The sequence below is a fragment of the Phacochoerus africanus genome, chromosome 11 (assembly GCF_016906955.1).
Source record: "Phacochoerus africanus isolate WHEZ1 chromosome 11, ROS_Pafr_v1, whole genome shotgun sequence".
Taxonomy (NCBI): Eukaryota; Metazoa; Chordata; class Mammalia; order Artiodactyla; family Suidae; genus Phacochoerus; species Phacochoerus africanus.
The window spans coordinates 133,115,465-133,132,954 of NC_062554.1; the positions used below are offsets into that span (position 1 = coordinate 133,115,465).

The 17,490-nt window shown below is 42.6% G+C and overlaps 1 protein-coding gene across 1 annotated transcript; it reads left to right on the forward strand.

Annotated features, from left to right (window-relative positions):
* Positions 1-6,033: 6,033 nt before the first annotated feature.
* Positions 6,034-6,979, forward strand: LOC125110913 (nucleolysin TIAR-like). The gene is given in 2 exon segments (XM_047752588.1): positions 6,034-6,562; positions 6,565-6,979. Coding segments are annotated over 2 exon segments (786 nt in total). The 5' UTR covers positions 6,034-6,111; the 3' UTR covers positions 6,900-6,979.
* Positions 6,980-17,490: the final 10,511 nt, after the last annotated feature.

The following is a 17,490-nucleotide window of genomic DNA, read 5'->3' on the forward strand; positions in this document are numbered from 1 at the left end:
CAAACTACGCCCAAGAAACCAAAATATCAGATTATTTTGGAGAAAATTAAGGAAAAACCAGAGAGTCTGATCAACAGTCAATCTAAACAACTGTACATTCTAGAAAGAAGTCTTTTTGTTCCCGTTTGCCTTTGGATCAATGGAATAACATCAAAGGAAAGGCCTCAAAGGCAGGAAGGGGACAAAGGGACCAAAGTGGGGCACCATCTTGGCCTACGAGGAGGCTTAGCTCCCAGGTCTGATGCCTGCAAAGACTGGCTTTCTGAAGCCCTAGCTCTTCTCTGGGGGTCTTCTTGGCCCCTCAGGATCTTCCCTGGAATCCCCAGGTTTAAGAAGCAGTTATATATACGTTGCTCTTTACACTGGCCTTCCTCTGGCATGTCGCCATCTTCTTTGTTCAGGAAACCCCACGGTCTTGGGTAAAAGCGGGTTCCCTGATGCCACCGGTGCTCTCGTGTTCTCTCCCTGTAGTGCTCCAGACTCGTTCCAGAAAGCCTGTCCTCCACAGTTCCCCACCCCACGGGGCTTCGTGTTCTTCTGGGTATTCACCGTTCATGTAATGTCATGTATAAACTTGTTGGTGCCCATCTGCAGAAAGAAAAAAAAAAGGAAAAAACCAACATCCTCCAATACTCAGTGATTTGGAAAATATGTACATGATTCCCAGTTAGGATTTGTGTGTGTGTGTGTGTGTGTGTGTGTGTGTGTGTGTGTGTGTGTGTGTGTTACCCTGAAGTTCCTAGGCCAGGAATCAAACCTGAGCCGCAGCAGTGACTTGGGCTGCTGCAGGGACAAAACTGGATCCTTAACCCACGGAGCCTCAGAGGAGTTCCATGATTCCTCGCTGAATTGTTTGCAAAAGAGGAAAGAGATATAGTATCTGACAATGAAAGGAGTAAAATACTGGAGAGTTTTAGTTTTCCTCTCTAGATGTTTTCAAAGCAGGGGTAATGGCTTTTGGTCTAGAACAACTCAAAAGAAATCTCTCTTAGAAGCATAAAGATAGAATAGGCAAGCTCACAATACTTTTTTTTTTTTTTTTCAGGCTGAGAAAAGAAGAGCAGGATCATTTCCACGTGCAGAAATTATATGTTGGACAACGGGAAGCCCCTTCATTTCTTTGATCTATTAGCCACAAAGCAGCAGCCCAAACTTCTCACCATTCCCTAGTAAGCGTTCTTTCACTTCTCTCCCGTAATTGCCAGAAAGGTCTCTCGCATTTTTATGGATTAAGCCAGCGCCTATAGAGTGTCCTCTGTCTACCAGGCGTTAAACCAGACATGGAGGATACAGTGAGGGACAGAGATATGGCCTCTCTCTTCACCGAGAGCCTTAAAAATAATGGAAAATATGTCTTGTATTAAGTGCTACTAAACCAGTAATAGGAATTCCCCTTGTGGCTCAGCCGGAAATGAACCCGACTAGCATCTATGAGGATGTGGGTTCGATCCCTGGCCTTGCTCACTGGGTAAGGATCCGGCGTTGCCGTGAGCTGCGGTGTAGGTTGCTGTGCATTGAACACATGTATTTTCCTCTGATAAGGGTGTGTCTGTGATACCTGCGGCCAAGTCAATGCCCACAGGAAGGGGCGGTGGTGATGCAAGAGGCAGAGGGACTGGACCACGGATACAATCAACTTAAAGGGAGCATCGCTGCTGGACGCGAGGAGCGTCGGGACTATTACCTGGTGCTGTCATCTGTGATGATATTTTCAAGACAAGCTAAATGCCTAGATTTCATGTGATATTTACACATTTCCAAATGCTAACAACTCACTTTTTAATTTTTTCGGCCTCTCTGCACATACGCAGGTTCCCCGGCCAGGGATCAAATCAAGCCAGGCCTGTGACCTATTTCATAGCCGCAGCAACGCAGGATCCTTAACCCACTGCCCCAGGCTGGGGCTGGCAACTGTCGCCTCCAGAGAGACAAGCCAGATCATTAACCGCCCCACCACAGCGGAAGCTCCCTCTGCTTGTTTACGCCATAGTAAATGGATATTTTTTTCTTTTCAGGGCCGCACCCGTGGCATATGGAAGTTCCCAGGCTAGGGGTCAAATTGGAGCAGCAGCTGCCGGCCTATGCCACAGCCACAGCAACACCAGTTCTGAGCCACATCTCTGACCTACAGCAGAGTTTGTGGCAATGCCAGGTCCTTAACCCTCTGAGGAAGGCCAGGGATCGAACCCACATCCTCACAAACATTGTGTCGAGTTCTCAACCTGCTGAACCACAATGGAAACGTGCCAACGACTAATTTAAAAAATACTTTGTGGACTGAGAAACCACCTGTTAGTAAATTGTGCAAATCACCTGTCGCAGTCTAGCTCAGGACGGAAAGACACATGGAAGCGAGAATTTGGCCTACTTTGTATGCTTTTATTTCTCCAGCCCCACTCAGTGCCTGGGACCTGGTGGTCTCCAGCATGCAGGGATGAAGAGATACCTCTGTCCTCCATTCTCTGCGCCCAAATACATTTAGCCTCCGTTATCCGAAGCCATATAAAACATCAGCTTAACAAAAGAGAGTCAGTATAATTATTACATTTTCTTCTTTTTTGGAGGAGGAAATTCCAGTACCCAATTTTTCTCAAACACAGTCACTAATTCAAACACTCCCAGACCTCTCTGAGTCAGACTGAGTTTTCTAATGCATTCCAGGCTTTTCTTTTAAGCAGCCATCACGAAGTAGTTATTTTTTTCCCCTGTCTGGCATCTTAAAGTGTTTTTACAAAACGTCTAATTAATTAACCTTAATTAATGGGAATTTAAAATCGCTTTCCAAAGCTGCAGTAATGTAAAGCTGACCTCTCTCGCTGGCAGGAAGATTCAGTAGGAAGCCCTGCATTACTCTTAAGAACATAATATTCTCAAAACATGCCTCTTACGAAGACTATGAAATTGTTCAAAAAGAAAATCCAGCAGAAATTTTCTCTATCGAGTGGCACAAAGCTATTTAAATAGAATTACTTTGTCAAGCCAGCTTTGAGCTAAGTTATTCTTTTGTGAGATTTCTTTTTTTGCTTTGAGTAGTTTTTTGTTTGTTTTTTTTGTTTTACCCCTTCCCCCCTCCCTGATTCTTGTAAAAAAAAGAAAAATCAATATTTTTCTGGAAGAGCAGAGATGAGAGCCTTTGGAGAACTCCTCCTCCTGTTTGCTGCAAAAACATTAACAAATGTCACCAGCAAAGTTGGGTACCAGGGGAAACTGGGCGACCTCATGAATATATTTTCTAAAGAGCTTAAAATGTCCACCTTGTATATTCTTCGTTCCTTAAAGAGTCTAAGAGCTATTGATCCCTTTGACTGCTGCAAAAAGCAATTTAAATGCACCACAAGTTCTAAGGCTAAATGTATAGACTGAGCAGTGCCCGTTCAAAGCGACTTTTAAATGTCCCCTTTCTCGATGTGGAGACCTGCTATGCCGTAAAGGATGCCCCTTGGTAGGATAGCTGGTATCACTGAGTCTATTACAGCAAAATAAAAGGAAATTAGTGCTGCTTTCACTTACAATGGTACTATTGGAGAGCCCTGTTAAAATGTATCTGATAATAAAAAATTGATTTTTGCATTCATTGGCCATTATTGCAGAGCTATCATCTTGTCTTCTAAAGACATTTTGTCTCTCTGCAGCCATCATAGGCACAATCTTCCAGAGCAGCATGCAGGATAAAAGTGACATAGACAGGAAGCTATGCACAAGGCTCTAGGTGCTACAGGATTTTAAGTGATCCATTCTTATCTCTGCCCACGATCTTCTAGCGACGCTGATCACCTACTCCACCCGTTTGCTGTAGTTTCCCCGCGGACCAAATGTGCTTTCTCTGTCTCGCAGGGGCAGTGGGAGATGGCTCATGCATGTGCCCTAAGGTTAGTACTGTATTTTGCCAAAGTGAGGCATCTGCAGGTATAAACCTACCATTTCCAGGAGAAAGAAATACTTTTATCCCTTAGGAATTTTGAGCTACTTTGAAGCTATGGGTTCTGGCTTTGTTCCTGCCACCCGAGAACCTTCAAAGGCCCCCCTTCAGCCTAAGGATCAGGGGGGTCCTTCTGTGACATTTCCCTTATTCATACTGAGACACCTTATTGGGGATATACAATGAGATCTGTCTTTTGAGTACCCAGTAACACGAGGAATCAGAATCATCTCATACCCCAGTGGGGTAGTGCCGAGCGGAGAGTACAGAGTCAGGTCTCAGAAGCTCTACCAGCTCTGTTGCTAACTAATCATGCAGACTGGGCTGAGCCATTGACCTCCTGGAGTTTCTGGTTGATCTATCTGCAAAATGGGGTCCACAATGAAAAAAATTTGTAAGGACGAAATGAACAATGTGAAAGCATTTTGTTAAGCTCTACAGAGAAAAATGCTCTTTGCAATATAGGTCAGTCACAAATATTCTACCTTTGGGGAGAGTTTCCTGCTGGTTTCATCTAGATCTCACTCATGGGTTCCATGGCCTATAACTGATTTTGGCTGAGGTTCCTACTCTAAATTTTTCCCATAAACCCTGTAGTTTTTTTTTTTGTTGTTTTGTTTTTTGGTCTTTTTAGGGCGGCACCCGCAGCATATGGAGGTTCCCATGCTAGGGGTCGTAGCCACTGGTGGCCTACACCACAGCCACAGCAGTGCTGGATCCTTAACTCATGATCGAGGCCAGGGATCGAACCCACGTCCTCATGGATGCTAGTCAGGTTCGTTAACTGCTGAGTCACGATGGGAACTCCAACCCTGTCATTTCTACTACCTCTCCTCCAACAGCAATCTGAGTCTGAAAACTCCGAACTGTGAAATCCAGTGGTTTCCTCCAACTTCAATTTTACCCAAGTAGAAGTACTGCCTCCCCCTGACTCCTGTAAATATTAGCAATAAAAAACCTAGGATTCATCATACCCCATCTAAATACGTAATGTATTCGATTTTTTTTTAAAGGCTACCTGAGTCAGTAGCCAGATGGTTTCACTCTGTCCCCTTGTGCCAGCCTCTTGTCACATAGTAGATTCTTTTTTCAGGGACCGTTACGTTGCTGCCCTTGTGTTTGCTGCAGCTTTGACAAATTTGAACAGCAAGTGAATATCCATGTGAAATCTCACAGGTCGTATTGCCAGGCTGGGCAAAGGCCACTCAGGTTCACACATCTTCAATGCCCAATCAAGGGCAACGTTTCTCTTTGTAAGAAGACTGCTGGGTTTCCATTACACTCAGGCACATACCCAGCCCAAGATGGTTTTGTTCTGGGTGATCAAAATGTAGAAAACTATACATGCATCTCTGCTCAGGCCATAGCCGGCACTGGGCAAGGATAAAGCCATGACACTTGTTATTCTGTCCTAACATTCTGGTGAGGTCAACCTTAAAAGATTTGGAATGCACTATGGATTCTTTGAATTTTCTGTCGTGTATTAATCCATCAAAATTTTTTGAACTTAGATATTTCTCTTCTGGGCAGAATTACTTTCAGAGAACAACGAATGCTAAGTTACATTTCTAAAATGGGAGTCTGATTGTGTCATTTCTTTACCTAAAAACTCCAGTGATGAAAAGGGAACCTTCCTACACTGTTGGTGAGAATGTAAATTGGTGCCGCCACTGTGGAGAACAGGACCGAGATCCCTTAAAAAAAGAACATAGAATTTCCGTATGACCCAGCAATCCCACTCCTAGGCACATATCTGGAAAAGGAGAAAACGCTAATTTGAAAAGATGCATGCACCTCAGTGTTCACAGAATCACTGTTTACAGTAGCCAAGACATGAAAGCAACCTAAATGCCCATCCATAGAGGTGGATAAAGAAGATGTGTTATATGAATGGGAGAAAAATTTTGGGAAAGGAAGTCAGAGTAAACTGGGCATCAACACCAAGTAGCCAGAAAAAAGATACTTCCAATCATTTCCACGTGTTTGTTGGGGATTTGAGTCCAGAAATTACAACAGAAGATATCAAATCAGCATTTACCCCCTTTGGTAAAATATCAATTGCATCATAAGAATGGACAGGATCTTGAAGTCTAACTGCAAGGAACTGTGCACATTGGAACTCAGTTCTGCCCAAACTCCAAAAGGATGGTAGAGAATTGACCAAGAAAAAGAAAGAAGTCTGTTAACAGGCCATGGATGCACGAGTAGTTAAAGATACGGCAACTGGAAAATCCAAAGGCTATGGCTTTGTATCTTTTTACAACAAACTGGATGCAGAAGATGCAATTGTGCGTATGGGAGGTCAGTGGTTGGGTGGTCGTCAAATCAGAACCAGTTGGGCCACACATAAACCACCTGCACCTAAAAGTGCACAAGAAAATAACACTGAGCAGTTGAAATTTGAAGATGTAGTAAACCAGTCAAGTCCAAAAAATTGTACTGTGTACTGTGGAGGAATTGCTTCTGGGTTAACAGATCAGCTTATGAGACAGACATTCTCACCATTTGGGCAAATTATGGAAATCAGAGTTTCTCCGGAGAAGGGCTATTCATTTGTCAGATTTTCCACCCATGAAAGTGCAGCCCATGCCATTGTCTCAGTGACTGGTACTGCGATCGAAGGGTGTGTTGTTAAATGCTCTTGGGAAAAGAATCTCCTGATATGACTGAAAACTTCCAACAGGTCAACTATAGTCGGTGGGGCCAGTGGAGCCAAGTTTATGGAAATCCACAAGAGTATGGGGATTTGAGTCCAGTGGCAAATGGGTGGCAAGTACCACCTGACGGAGTATACGGGCAGCCATGGAATCAGCAAGGATTTGGAGTCGACCAATCACCTTCAGCGGCTTGCCTGGGTGGATTTGGTGCTCAGCCTCCCCAAGGACAAGCCCCTCCCCCTGTAATACCTCCTCCCAACCAGGCTGGATATGGCATGGCCAGTTACCGAACACAGTGCGCTGGGACTCTAAACAAAATGTAATTCATGACAGCTTCAGTTTCCTTGTGACATTCTGAAGACATGAAAGTAGACATCGGAAAATGAAAATATTTATTTTAAAAATTGAAGTATTTGGAACCTTTAACATAGCTTTGCTTTGGTGAAGGACACATGTCTTCTAGTTCTGCCTTTTTAAGTTTTTGTTCATGATGGATATGAACATGATTTTTCTTTGTGTACAAAAACTAAAATAAAGTCAATAAAGACAAAAAAAAAAGAAGATGTGTTAGATACATAAGATGGAATATACTCAGGCATAAAAAGAGTGAAGTAATGCTATTTGCAGCAACATGGGTGGACAGAGAGATTAGTATACTAAGTGAAGTTGGTGAGAGAAAGACGAATATCATATGGAGTCCAAAACATAATACAAATGAATCTATTTACAGAGTTGGAACAGACTCACAGACATAGAAAACAAACATACGGTTACCAAAGGGGAGAGGGGGAGGGATAAATTAGGAGTTGGGATTAGCAGATTCACACTAATATATGTAAAATAGATAATAAACAAGGACCTACTATTAGCACAGGGGATTGTGTTCAATACCTTGTAATAACCTATACTGGAAAATAATCTGAAAAAATATGTAATAAATATCTATGTGTATTACATGTATGTATGAGTCACTTTGCTGTACATCTGAACCTCTCGACATTGTAAATCAACTCTACTTCAATTAAAAAAAACACAGCACACCTCTCGTGGCTTTGTCATTTGTAAACTTCTTGGTAGAGTCCAAAGTCTCCTCCAACCCGGGCTGGAGACCAACGTGCAGGCTCACCATCAGCCCCTCACACTTCCTGTAATAGACCACCTATTTTCATAGCCCATATCTTTTCTTAGGCTCTTTCTCTGTGTCTGAAATGTTCTTTTCTGTCTTGCCTGATGACATAATCTCACTCATTCCTCAAAGCTCAGATCATACGTCACCTCAACTGTGAAATCCGATGCCCCCTTTTTATTATTACCACACATTGTAATAATGCAATCATGCCAATTTTTCCATAGCTCTTTCTCTTTCATTAAATTTTCCGTCAAGGGCAGAGTCACATTCTATTTATCAGAGTATTCGAAGAGCCTCGTAGAGTGCTTGACACATAGTAGGTGTTCAATAAATCTTTAGGAAAATAAACAATGAAGAATCAAATATTGATAAACACTTGAGTCTTTAATTGGTGTCTTTTTTCTTTCTTTCTTTCTTTCTTTTTTTAAGATCCAAGAGTCAGCTTCTGCTTCACATATACACACAGTATAGTCAATGGATACTTTTTGCGACATTTTTTTCACACTCTGTAGTCTTTTAAAGGATTCAAAACACATCCCCTCTCAACTTTTTTCTTTCCAGATGGTTCTAATTTTTCTGATTCATTTTCGTACATTGCATCCTGTTGATAATTTTAGTTGTTTTCTCTGGAGCTTCGCAGTTTTGTTTCATCTTTTATAAAATGAGGACAGGTTAGGCAGTTTGAGCTGAATCCAGGATTCTAAGAGTGGAAGATTTATGGCTTGTACAAGGGTGCAGCAATGTTTTCTGTCTTATTACAGTATCTCTTTGCCCCTAAAGGCCAAAGGCTCCCTTCAGGGAATAGTTACAATGCCTCCTGAATCCCCTTATCAGTGCTAATGATCACTCGGAGCCAGTGTCCTTTGAGAATTGATGGATTTTTTCCCTAACGTCATCTCCTTATTCTGGTTCATGTGGAAATGTACCTCCCCCTCTGACCTGTACTTGGCTTCTCCTGAAGGTTTTCAGAAGTACATGCAGGGGTTTTCTTTTTTCTTGTTTGTTCATTTCTATCAGGCTTTTTTGGTGCCATGGGTATTTGCCTTCCTCAGAGTTTCGGCCGCCTTAGCTGTCTCCTGGCCAGCCTCACTCCCTTTCTCTCTTCTCCACAAATTCTAGGCCTCACTGCTTTGCCTTTTCCCCTCCTGGTTCTCTTTTTTATGGTCCCTCTATCAGTCGGTGTCTTTCTGGCTACCACTGGCAACCACTGGAGAAAGTCTCTGCTCTCTGCAAATTTGGAGATTTCACTGGGTAGTTCTTCTATTTCATTAGCTAAACTTCTAAATAAGGGTGATCACGCTGCTAACATCTTGGTGATCCTACCATTAGCGTTTCATCACCGAATGAGCCTTTATTTGCATCCTTTCATTCCTGGATCTACGCCAATGCCTTAGCTATGAAGAAAAAAGATCTGTTTAATTCTGTGATGTTTTTAGAAGAAAACAAAAATACTTAGCGTATAATTTAGTCAAAGCCTTTTCGAAAGTAGAAATAATTACATCTCTTAGTTCTATTTTACCAAGTTCAATTTATTCTTTTTGAAACAACACCAGAATCAGGTAGCTGGGCCAAGCCGGGATAGAAATAGATCTAGTTGCCAGTGGTAGCCAGAAAGACACCGACTGATAGAGGGACCATAAAAAAGAGAACCAGGAGGGGAAAAGGCAAAGCAGTGAGGCCTAGAATTTGTGGAGAAGAGAGAAAGGGAGTGAGGCTGGCCAGGAGACAGCTAAGGCGGCCGAAACTCTGAGGAAGGCAAATACCCATGGCACCAAAAAAGCCTGATAGAAATGAACAAACAAGGAGTTACGGTGGTGGCTCAGCAGTAACGAACCTGACTAGTATCTGTGAGGATGTGGGTTTGACCCCTGGCCTCACTCAGGGGTTGGGGATCTGGCGTTACTATGAGCTGTGGTGTAGCCCAGACGCTGGGAACTTCCATATGTTGTAGATGCGGCCCTAAAAAGACCAAAAAAAAAAAAAAAAAAAGGAACAAACAGCCAAAGGATGAGAAGTAGTTACAGAGGGTAGGGAACAATTTCCTTGGATAGTGGCTATTTTAAGCAGCAGGACCCCATTTTTTTAAGGGTTTGCATCTTCCTTAAGTGCATGAATCTCTGAGCTTGACTTCTGAAAGTGTAGATTCCCTAAGTATGGTTTTTCCTCTGCTGATACGGTGCTACTCTGTTTTAAATTTGCTCTACTTCTTGTTCAATGATTCTATCCTTTATTATTCAGCCAATAGACACTTACTAGATACCTATAATTTTTGGATCCTTGCAGAAAAGGATTGAGATGCAGAAAATAGAGTTCTTTCCTGTCCTTAAGCATATCACAATCTAGTAGAGAGGATAAAACAAATAACCACAAAAGTCGAATATAAAATAGACGAGAATATGTGCTGTAAGAAAGGCAAAGACAAAATATTTTGGATGTTGGTGTCTCTGTTTAGAAAGCCCTTACCATGACCAGTCACCAATCATTGAAAATAAGTTACCCTTCCAAACGCTCCTAAATGCCCCCTGTCCTGTGACGTCTTCTCTGGTTGGCACCTTCCATAACCTTTTGTTTACATCTTTCTGGTACAGCAAGTGCTTGGTGAGTTACAGGGATTCTAATTCCCCATATCAACATGAAGATCGGTTATCCTAGATTTTTCTGGAAAGTCTCAATTTTATGTAATTGCATTTCTTTTTTAACTGAAATAATTTAATATTTGCATGATTTAATATGTAATTGTCATCACTTATTAGACTGCGTATTCTGCCCTTGGCCCCTGGTTTGGATAAGGTGGTCATTGTGGCTGCAATCAGAAGCTGAGCGCATGCTCACCTGAAGTGACTAGTACACTAGCTGCTTATCGTCAGCATCAATGCTGACTGATGGGGAGAAGTCTCTTTGGAATGGTTGGAGCCCATGCCTTTTAAGTTGTTAACTGTTTTGAATATCACTCTAGGTAGAGGGCGGTCATGGAAATATAACTGGGTTCAGAAAAGTAAAATCATATACACTCGATTAGGAAAGAGGGGCTTTGAAGGGTGCTGTGGTGTCATCATGTCTCCATAGGTAAAATGAGTCACTGCTGTGCAAACTCAAAAAAATCCTCTTATCAGTCTAGCTATTCTTTTGCATTTCTGTGTGTTCATTTAATTAGCTATTCAACAAATGTTTATTGAGCACTTATGAGGCAAGGATTGCTAACTATTTACCAAAATCGATTTCTTATTCCTGGGGGGCATAGCTATATATTTTTCTCTCTCCTTTTCAATTAGTTGTAACCATGTGACTAAGATTCTAATATGATATGACAAAGACCCTTAGTTGACTTTGAAAATTAGATGTTCAATAGGCAAAGTGGCCACCCTCCTGGATCATAAATAAAAACTGTGTAGACCAGTGTACCGCCAACTCCCATCTTACCCATCCGGCACAGTCAGTGAGCAAAAACATAACATCTACTCTTTTAAACCATTAAGTGTTTGGATCTATTAACCATTAAGTGTTCAGAGGGATTTTCTCTTCAATTGCTCACTTGTCACCCTCTGTCTCAGCTCGAGTCTAATGGAGCAACCACTCTCTGGCTCATTGCTGGTGACAGAGGGAAAAGAGTCTTGGAGAGTCCTTCATCAGCCATTCACCTAACGGCCAAAGAGTCATCACATCACTCTGCCCCACAACTTGTTGGTTGAACTTGGTCAAATGGCCCAGGCAAGACCAGGAAGTACAATTCTACCATGTGCCTGGGTGCTAGATGGGCAGAAGATCAGAGTATTATCAAAAACCACCACATCAGCCCAACCGATCTCAAACAGCCTACCATGTACTAAACACTGTGCATGGCGTTCTGTGATAAATATGTCGTGGTCCTAATGTTCACGGTGTATTTTCTTCTGAAATTATGAGGGCGTGTCCTTTTATTTCATGAGTTTCTGTCATTATTTTGAAATAGTATGTGCATTATTAATTAACTCACTTGTTCATTTATTCCTTCAATAATATGCATTGAATATATTTTTTTACCACATATACCTGTCCCGGGGGCTGTGGGGAATCCAACTATGGATGTGACATGGATCCTGCCCTCAAAGAACTCTGAGTGTGGGAAATGGTTTGTTCTCTTTATAGACATGTATAGCATCAGAACTAGGAAATTGACTTTTGTACAATCCAAAAAGATTATTGTACGTACAGTTGCGTGTGTGCGTGTGGTGCTATACAATTTTTTTTTTCTTTTCACAGTTGCACCTGCGGCATATGGAAGTTCCCAGGCTAGGGGTCGAATCAGAGCTGCATTTGCAACCTATGTCACAGCTTGTGTCCATGCCAGATCCTTAACCCACTGAGTGAGACCAGGGATCAAACCCATGTCCTCATGGAGACTGTGTTGGGTTCTTAACCTGGTGAGCCACAGTGGGAACTCCAGAAGTGGTTTGTTCGTATACCTCCAAGTTATCTCCAGTAAATACCTCTGTGAATATTTCCTCAATAAAACTAAGGAAGAGGTTACATTCTGTGGCTTTTCTCTTGTCATGTGGGAGTCGAGTGTGAAGTTGGAAGAACTGTACCACCCGAGGCTGAAGGAGACCTCTCTGGTGCGCCTCTGCCATTTGGTTACTGGGACCTTGGCTCGTTTTGAGGTTCTGTGAACGTCCGTCCACACATGACTTGGGTCAGAGAGACAAAGGCAGGCAAATGTACTTCGCTCTAACTCATTCTTCTTTGAAAGCCAATAGTGATTTCCACGCTGTGCTCTCTGGTGTCCGAGGCTTAAGAGGAAGGTGCTCCAGGAGTGGGGGCGTGGGCAGTCCAAGCAGGAGGTTGCAGCCGTTCTGTTTCCACTCCAATTAGAGCAGCTTTGCTTTTGACCGTTTTATGGATTGGAATTCTGGGTATGGTTCTATTATTAGAAAGGTTTACCTTCTTTAAAAAGATTGAATGATCTAGAGACTGCTATTTCAAAACATTGCCAGGAGCCCAAAAGAATCAACAATGTCACCTCCCTAACAAATCACAGACCGTGAAATCTGGAAGGACCTCGGAATCATCCAAAAGCTTTGGACAGAACATCTTTGGTCTATGGCTCAATGTGTCCTCTGGATAGTGTACAAAATCTCATCCAATAGGCCCTGCTCCCTGTAGGCCTTGGGTTCCCCAAAGGAAGCAGGTAGCCCCGTGTCTTGATCAGAGATGCTCAGAGTGTTGAATGAACAAAGGAAAGAATGAGGGTTATCCTTTCATGCAGTGGGTCGGAAAAGCACACTCAGAGTGGTGGAAGTGTTGGTCCAAGATCACACGGTAAAAACAAAGGAAATATTAGGAGAAAACACCAGCACTTTTTACACTGGATTATGTCATACTGATGTTTAAAGAGCAATAAAAATGTCCGAACTCAACCTCTCACTCCCAGCCTTTGTTTCACCTCCATAGCCATCCTAATGGCTTAACACAGAGGCGGTGCCCGCGTTCCAACTCGAATGATCAGTGGCCTTGTCTGTCTGCTATGTCTGTCAGTGTGGGCTGTGAGCAGAGCCTCTCTCTTTTGTCCTCCATGACATAGAATGTGCCTCCCCACTCCCCCTTCCCCACAAGGGCCTGGAAGCCTCGGAGGGAGACCATCCAGGTGCGGTAATTCGGGGGTGATGCTGAGAGAGGCCAGGGAAGCAGACGAAGAGGGACAGGCTGTGCCAGGGCAGGCTGTGCCAGGGCCGGGTTGTTCCAGTTTCTCCTTTCTTCCTGCCTCTCCTTTCTTTGCATCACCGATGATGTTATTTATGGAATGCCAGGATGTTTCCTTTTTTAATTAAAAGGAGGAAAAATTCAGTCTTGTATAAGAACAAGAGCGATGACTCAACAGGACTGCTCAGAGCCAAATGACTTCCTGTAATCTCCTCTGCAGCAGTGTTTCTTACAGAAGCAGGCCTTTGGGCACATGCTGAGGCTGCACCCCAGGATGCCACCTGTCCAAGGGCTCATTCCTAACACATCTCAGAGTGTCTCCATGCCAATAGACATGAACTCTGGCCTGGTGAACCCAAGCTGACCAAGTCTGCCTGAACTATGAGCAGGGAGAGGGGAATGATTCATTAGAGAGAATGCAATTTTTTTGGTTGAATCTTTTTTATAGGTAAAATAAATATTAGGCTTTTTTGGCATTGTAGCACATCAGAGGGTCATTATTTTAAATAATGTAAATTACCTTGAAATTCACCTGTTTTAACTCCATTTTATTACAAGTAAGGAAACTGAGACCTAAATCAATTTGGCAAGAACTTACCGACCATTTACTATATGTACTGAGTCTCTCTGGACCAAATGGCGTTTAAAAGGTCCCACAACTTATAGGTGATGGATAGAATTAAAAACTAAATGTCCTCACTCCCATATAAGGCTTTCTTCCACCATTCAGATCTAGAGGCTGGGTTATTATCACAACTGTTCTGTTGGTTTAGAAATTCTGGTATGTAGATGTGTGTGTGTGTGTGTGTGTGTGTGTGTGTGTGCGTGTGTGCGCGCGCACGCACGCCCGCACAGGTTTTAGCTGTGAGATGTAGCCAGAAAAGGTGTATATCCCAATCCAAACTGTTAACGATAAACACTGGAGGCAGTTTCTCAGAGTTCGAAAAGCACTCCCTTAAGATTCGTACAGACCTAGTTATGAATCTTGGTCCTTCTGCTTTGAAGTGATCACGGCTCAGTTTCATCATCATTTTGGGCCTCACTTTCTTCATATACAAGTGTAAAATAGATTTATTTTTTACGTTATAAGAATATGTGCAGACTCTATTAACCGTGTGTTTTCTCACCTGATGCTTTGTCATCTTGGGGCTTTGTGGATCCTGGAGGGACTGCCCCTCCCAGGCTTAGTGAATTCGTAGTCTCTTTCCTATGCAAACCAACCAATCCAGAGCCCATTTTCCAACCACCTGCTATATCAGTCTCTCACATTCTAGGCCACTGTCCCCTTGCCCTAATCCCTCCAGGGCCAGAGGCTAGACAAGCAATGACCGCCAGCCCCTATGTCCCAGAACCTGCTGACATTGTTCAAATCCTAAACTTGTTTATCCTGCCTTTTCTGTTCTTTGTTGCAGAAATCATAATAAAGCCCATGTTTTATTCTTGCTCCTTCTGCCTTCTGACCTTGGACCTTCCCCATGGCCTAGGGTGCCCTCTCTACCCTACTCCTCCATCTGTATTTTCTCAGTGGCAATCATCTCATGGCCTAAACATATAATAAAACCTATTATATATATTAAAATAGTTTATTTTATTTTTAGCAGAAATATTGTTGATTATAATGTTGTGTTAGTTTCAGGTATTGACAAACTGATTCAGTTATATCTATCTATATAGCTGTCTATCTAGCCATTCGCTTTCAGATTCTTTCCCATTGTAAGTTTTTATAAGATATTGAATACAATTCCCTGTGCTATACAGTAGGTCCTTGTCATTTACCTATTTAACATGTAGTAATATGTATATGTTAATCTCAAACTTGTAATTTCTCCCTCCTTCACCCCTTTTCCCCTTTGGTCATCATAAGTTTTTTTTTTTATGTCTGAGTCTGTTTCTGCTTTGTAAATAAGTTCATTTGTAACTTTTTTTTTTTAGATTCCACGTAAAAAATTATGGAATTGTAACACCAAATATCATGTCTCTGTCTGATTTACTTCACTTAGTATGATAATCCCTGTGTCCATCCATGATGTCACCAATGGCATTATTTCATTCTTTTTGATGCCTGCGTATATTCCATTTTCTCTGTCTAAAGCATCTTTATCCATTTATTTGTTGACAGGCACTTAGATGGCTTCCACGTCTTGGCCATTGTGTACAGTGCAGTTACGAACACTGAGGTGTATGTGCCTTTTCAAGTTAGAATTTCTTCTTTTCCAGATATAAGCCCAGGAGTGGGATTCCTGGATCACATGGTGCTGAATCGCATGGTCGCTCAATTTTTAGTTTTGAGGGAACTTCCAACAGAGTAAAATGTTCCCTTTTCTCCACATCATCTGCAGTATTTATTATTTGTAGGTTTTGGTAATGGCCATTCTGATCAGTGTTAGATGGTCCCTTATGGTAGTTTTTGATTTTCATTTCTCTAATAATTAGCAATTTGAGCATCTTTTCATGTACTTGTTAGCCATCTGTACATCTTTGGATAAACATCTATTTAGGTCTTATGCCAATTTTCGATTGGGTTGTTTCTGTGTTTTTGATATTGAGCTGTATGAGCTATTTGTATATTTTGGAAATTAAGCCCTTGTCGGTCACATTGTTTGCAAATATTTTCTCCCAGTCTGTAGGTTGTCTTTTCATTTTGTAAAATTTATATTTTAAAACCTACATTTTAAAGAGTACTTATCAAACACCTTACACTTAAATGTTCTCAATAAGCTCCTTCATATAACAGAAGGTATTCATGGCTGGCCACGCGTAGAGTCTCCAGGTGCACAGGTAGGAATGGTACCCAGTTCCCTCTCAAAAGGAACCTAATTAAGAATATGGAAATAGCAACCTATAGGAAGTGGGGGTGGATCATGAAGATTTCTCTATGGTGGGTGGAGAGGCAGGAGGACAGCAGAGACATTAAATAACATTTTTTTTTTTTTTAATAGCTGCACTTGTGGCACATGGAGGTTCCTGGGCTAGGGGTTGAATTGGAGCTATAGCTGCAGCCTATGCCACAGCCATGGCAACTCTGGATCTGAGCTGCATCTGCAACCTATGCTGCAACTTATGGCAATGCCAGATACTTAACCCACTGAGTGAAGGCAGGGACTGAAACCGCATCCTCACGTAGTTTACGTAAGGTTCTTAACCTGCCACGCCTCAGTGGGAACTCCTAAATTACACATTTTTTTGGGGGGGGGGATTTGAATGAGAGCTGCAGCTGTCGGCCCACACCACAGCCACACCAACATGGGATCTGAGCCGCATCTGTGACCCACACCACAGCTTGCAGGCAGTGCTGGATCCTTAATCCACCCAGCAAGGCCAGGGATCAAACATGCATCCGCATTGATACTGGTTGGGTTCGTAATCCACTGAACCACAAGGGAACTCCCTAAAGGCCCTCAGCCCAGGATGTGGTTTAGTGGGGCCCATGGCTGCTTCGTGAGAGCCTGACTTTGGAGGTGGAAGGAGGATTGCCCCTGAAACTGTCCCACTGGCCTCCTGCTACCCTAGGCTTTTTGTTTGTGTGGTACTTAAGACAAAATATTCATTTTTTCCTGGGCCTCTATTCTACATTCCACATTCATTTATTTTCAAGAAACAGTTTCAGATTCCTTACTTTCCCCCCTAAAGCTTACATATAAATTTTTCTGTCTTGCCTTTCTTGCTACATTTACATAAAAGCCACACTGAAAAATTTATAGCAGTAATGGAGATCTGGGAGAAAACAAAATACTCCAAGAAAAACGCTTCCTTAACCCTTTACTCAGGAGCAGCGCCGGGCTCATGACCGGGCCATTACGTGGGGAGGAAACTCAGCAGAAGTGACCCATGTTGCCTGTGAAAGGCTAATAATAACGGCATCAACCTGGGGACCCTCCTAACTTCATCCACCACCTTCTTTAGAATAAAAGTGATTTTTTTTTTCCTTTTATTTTTGGCCGTCCCTTGGCATATGCAGTTCCTGGGCCAGGGATCAGATCTGAGCCACAGTTCTGACCTAAGCTACGGCTGTGGCAACACCAGAGCCCTAACCCACTGTTCAGGGCTGGGGGTTGAACCTGTGTCCCAGGGCTCCCAGGTCGCCACTGATCCCATTGCACCACAGCAGG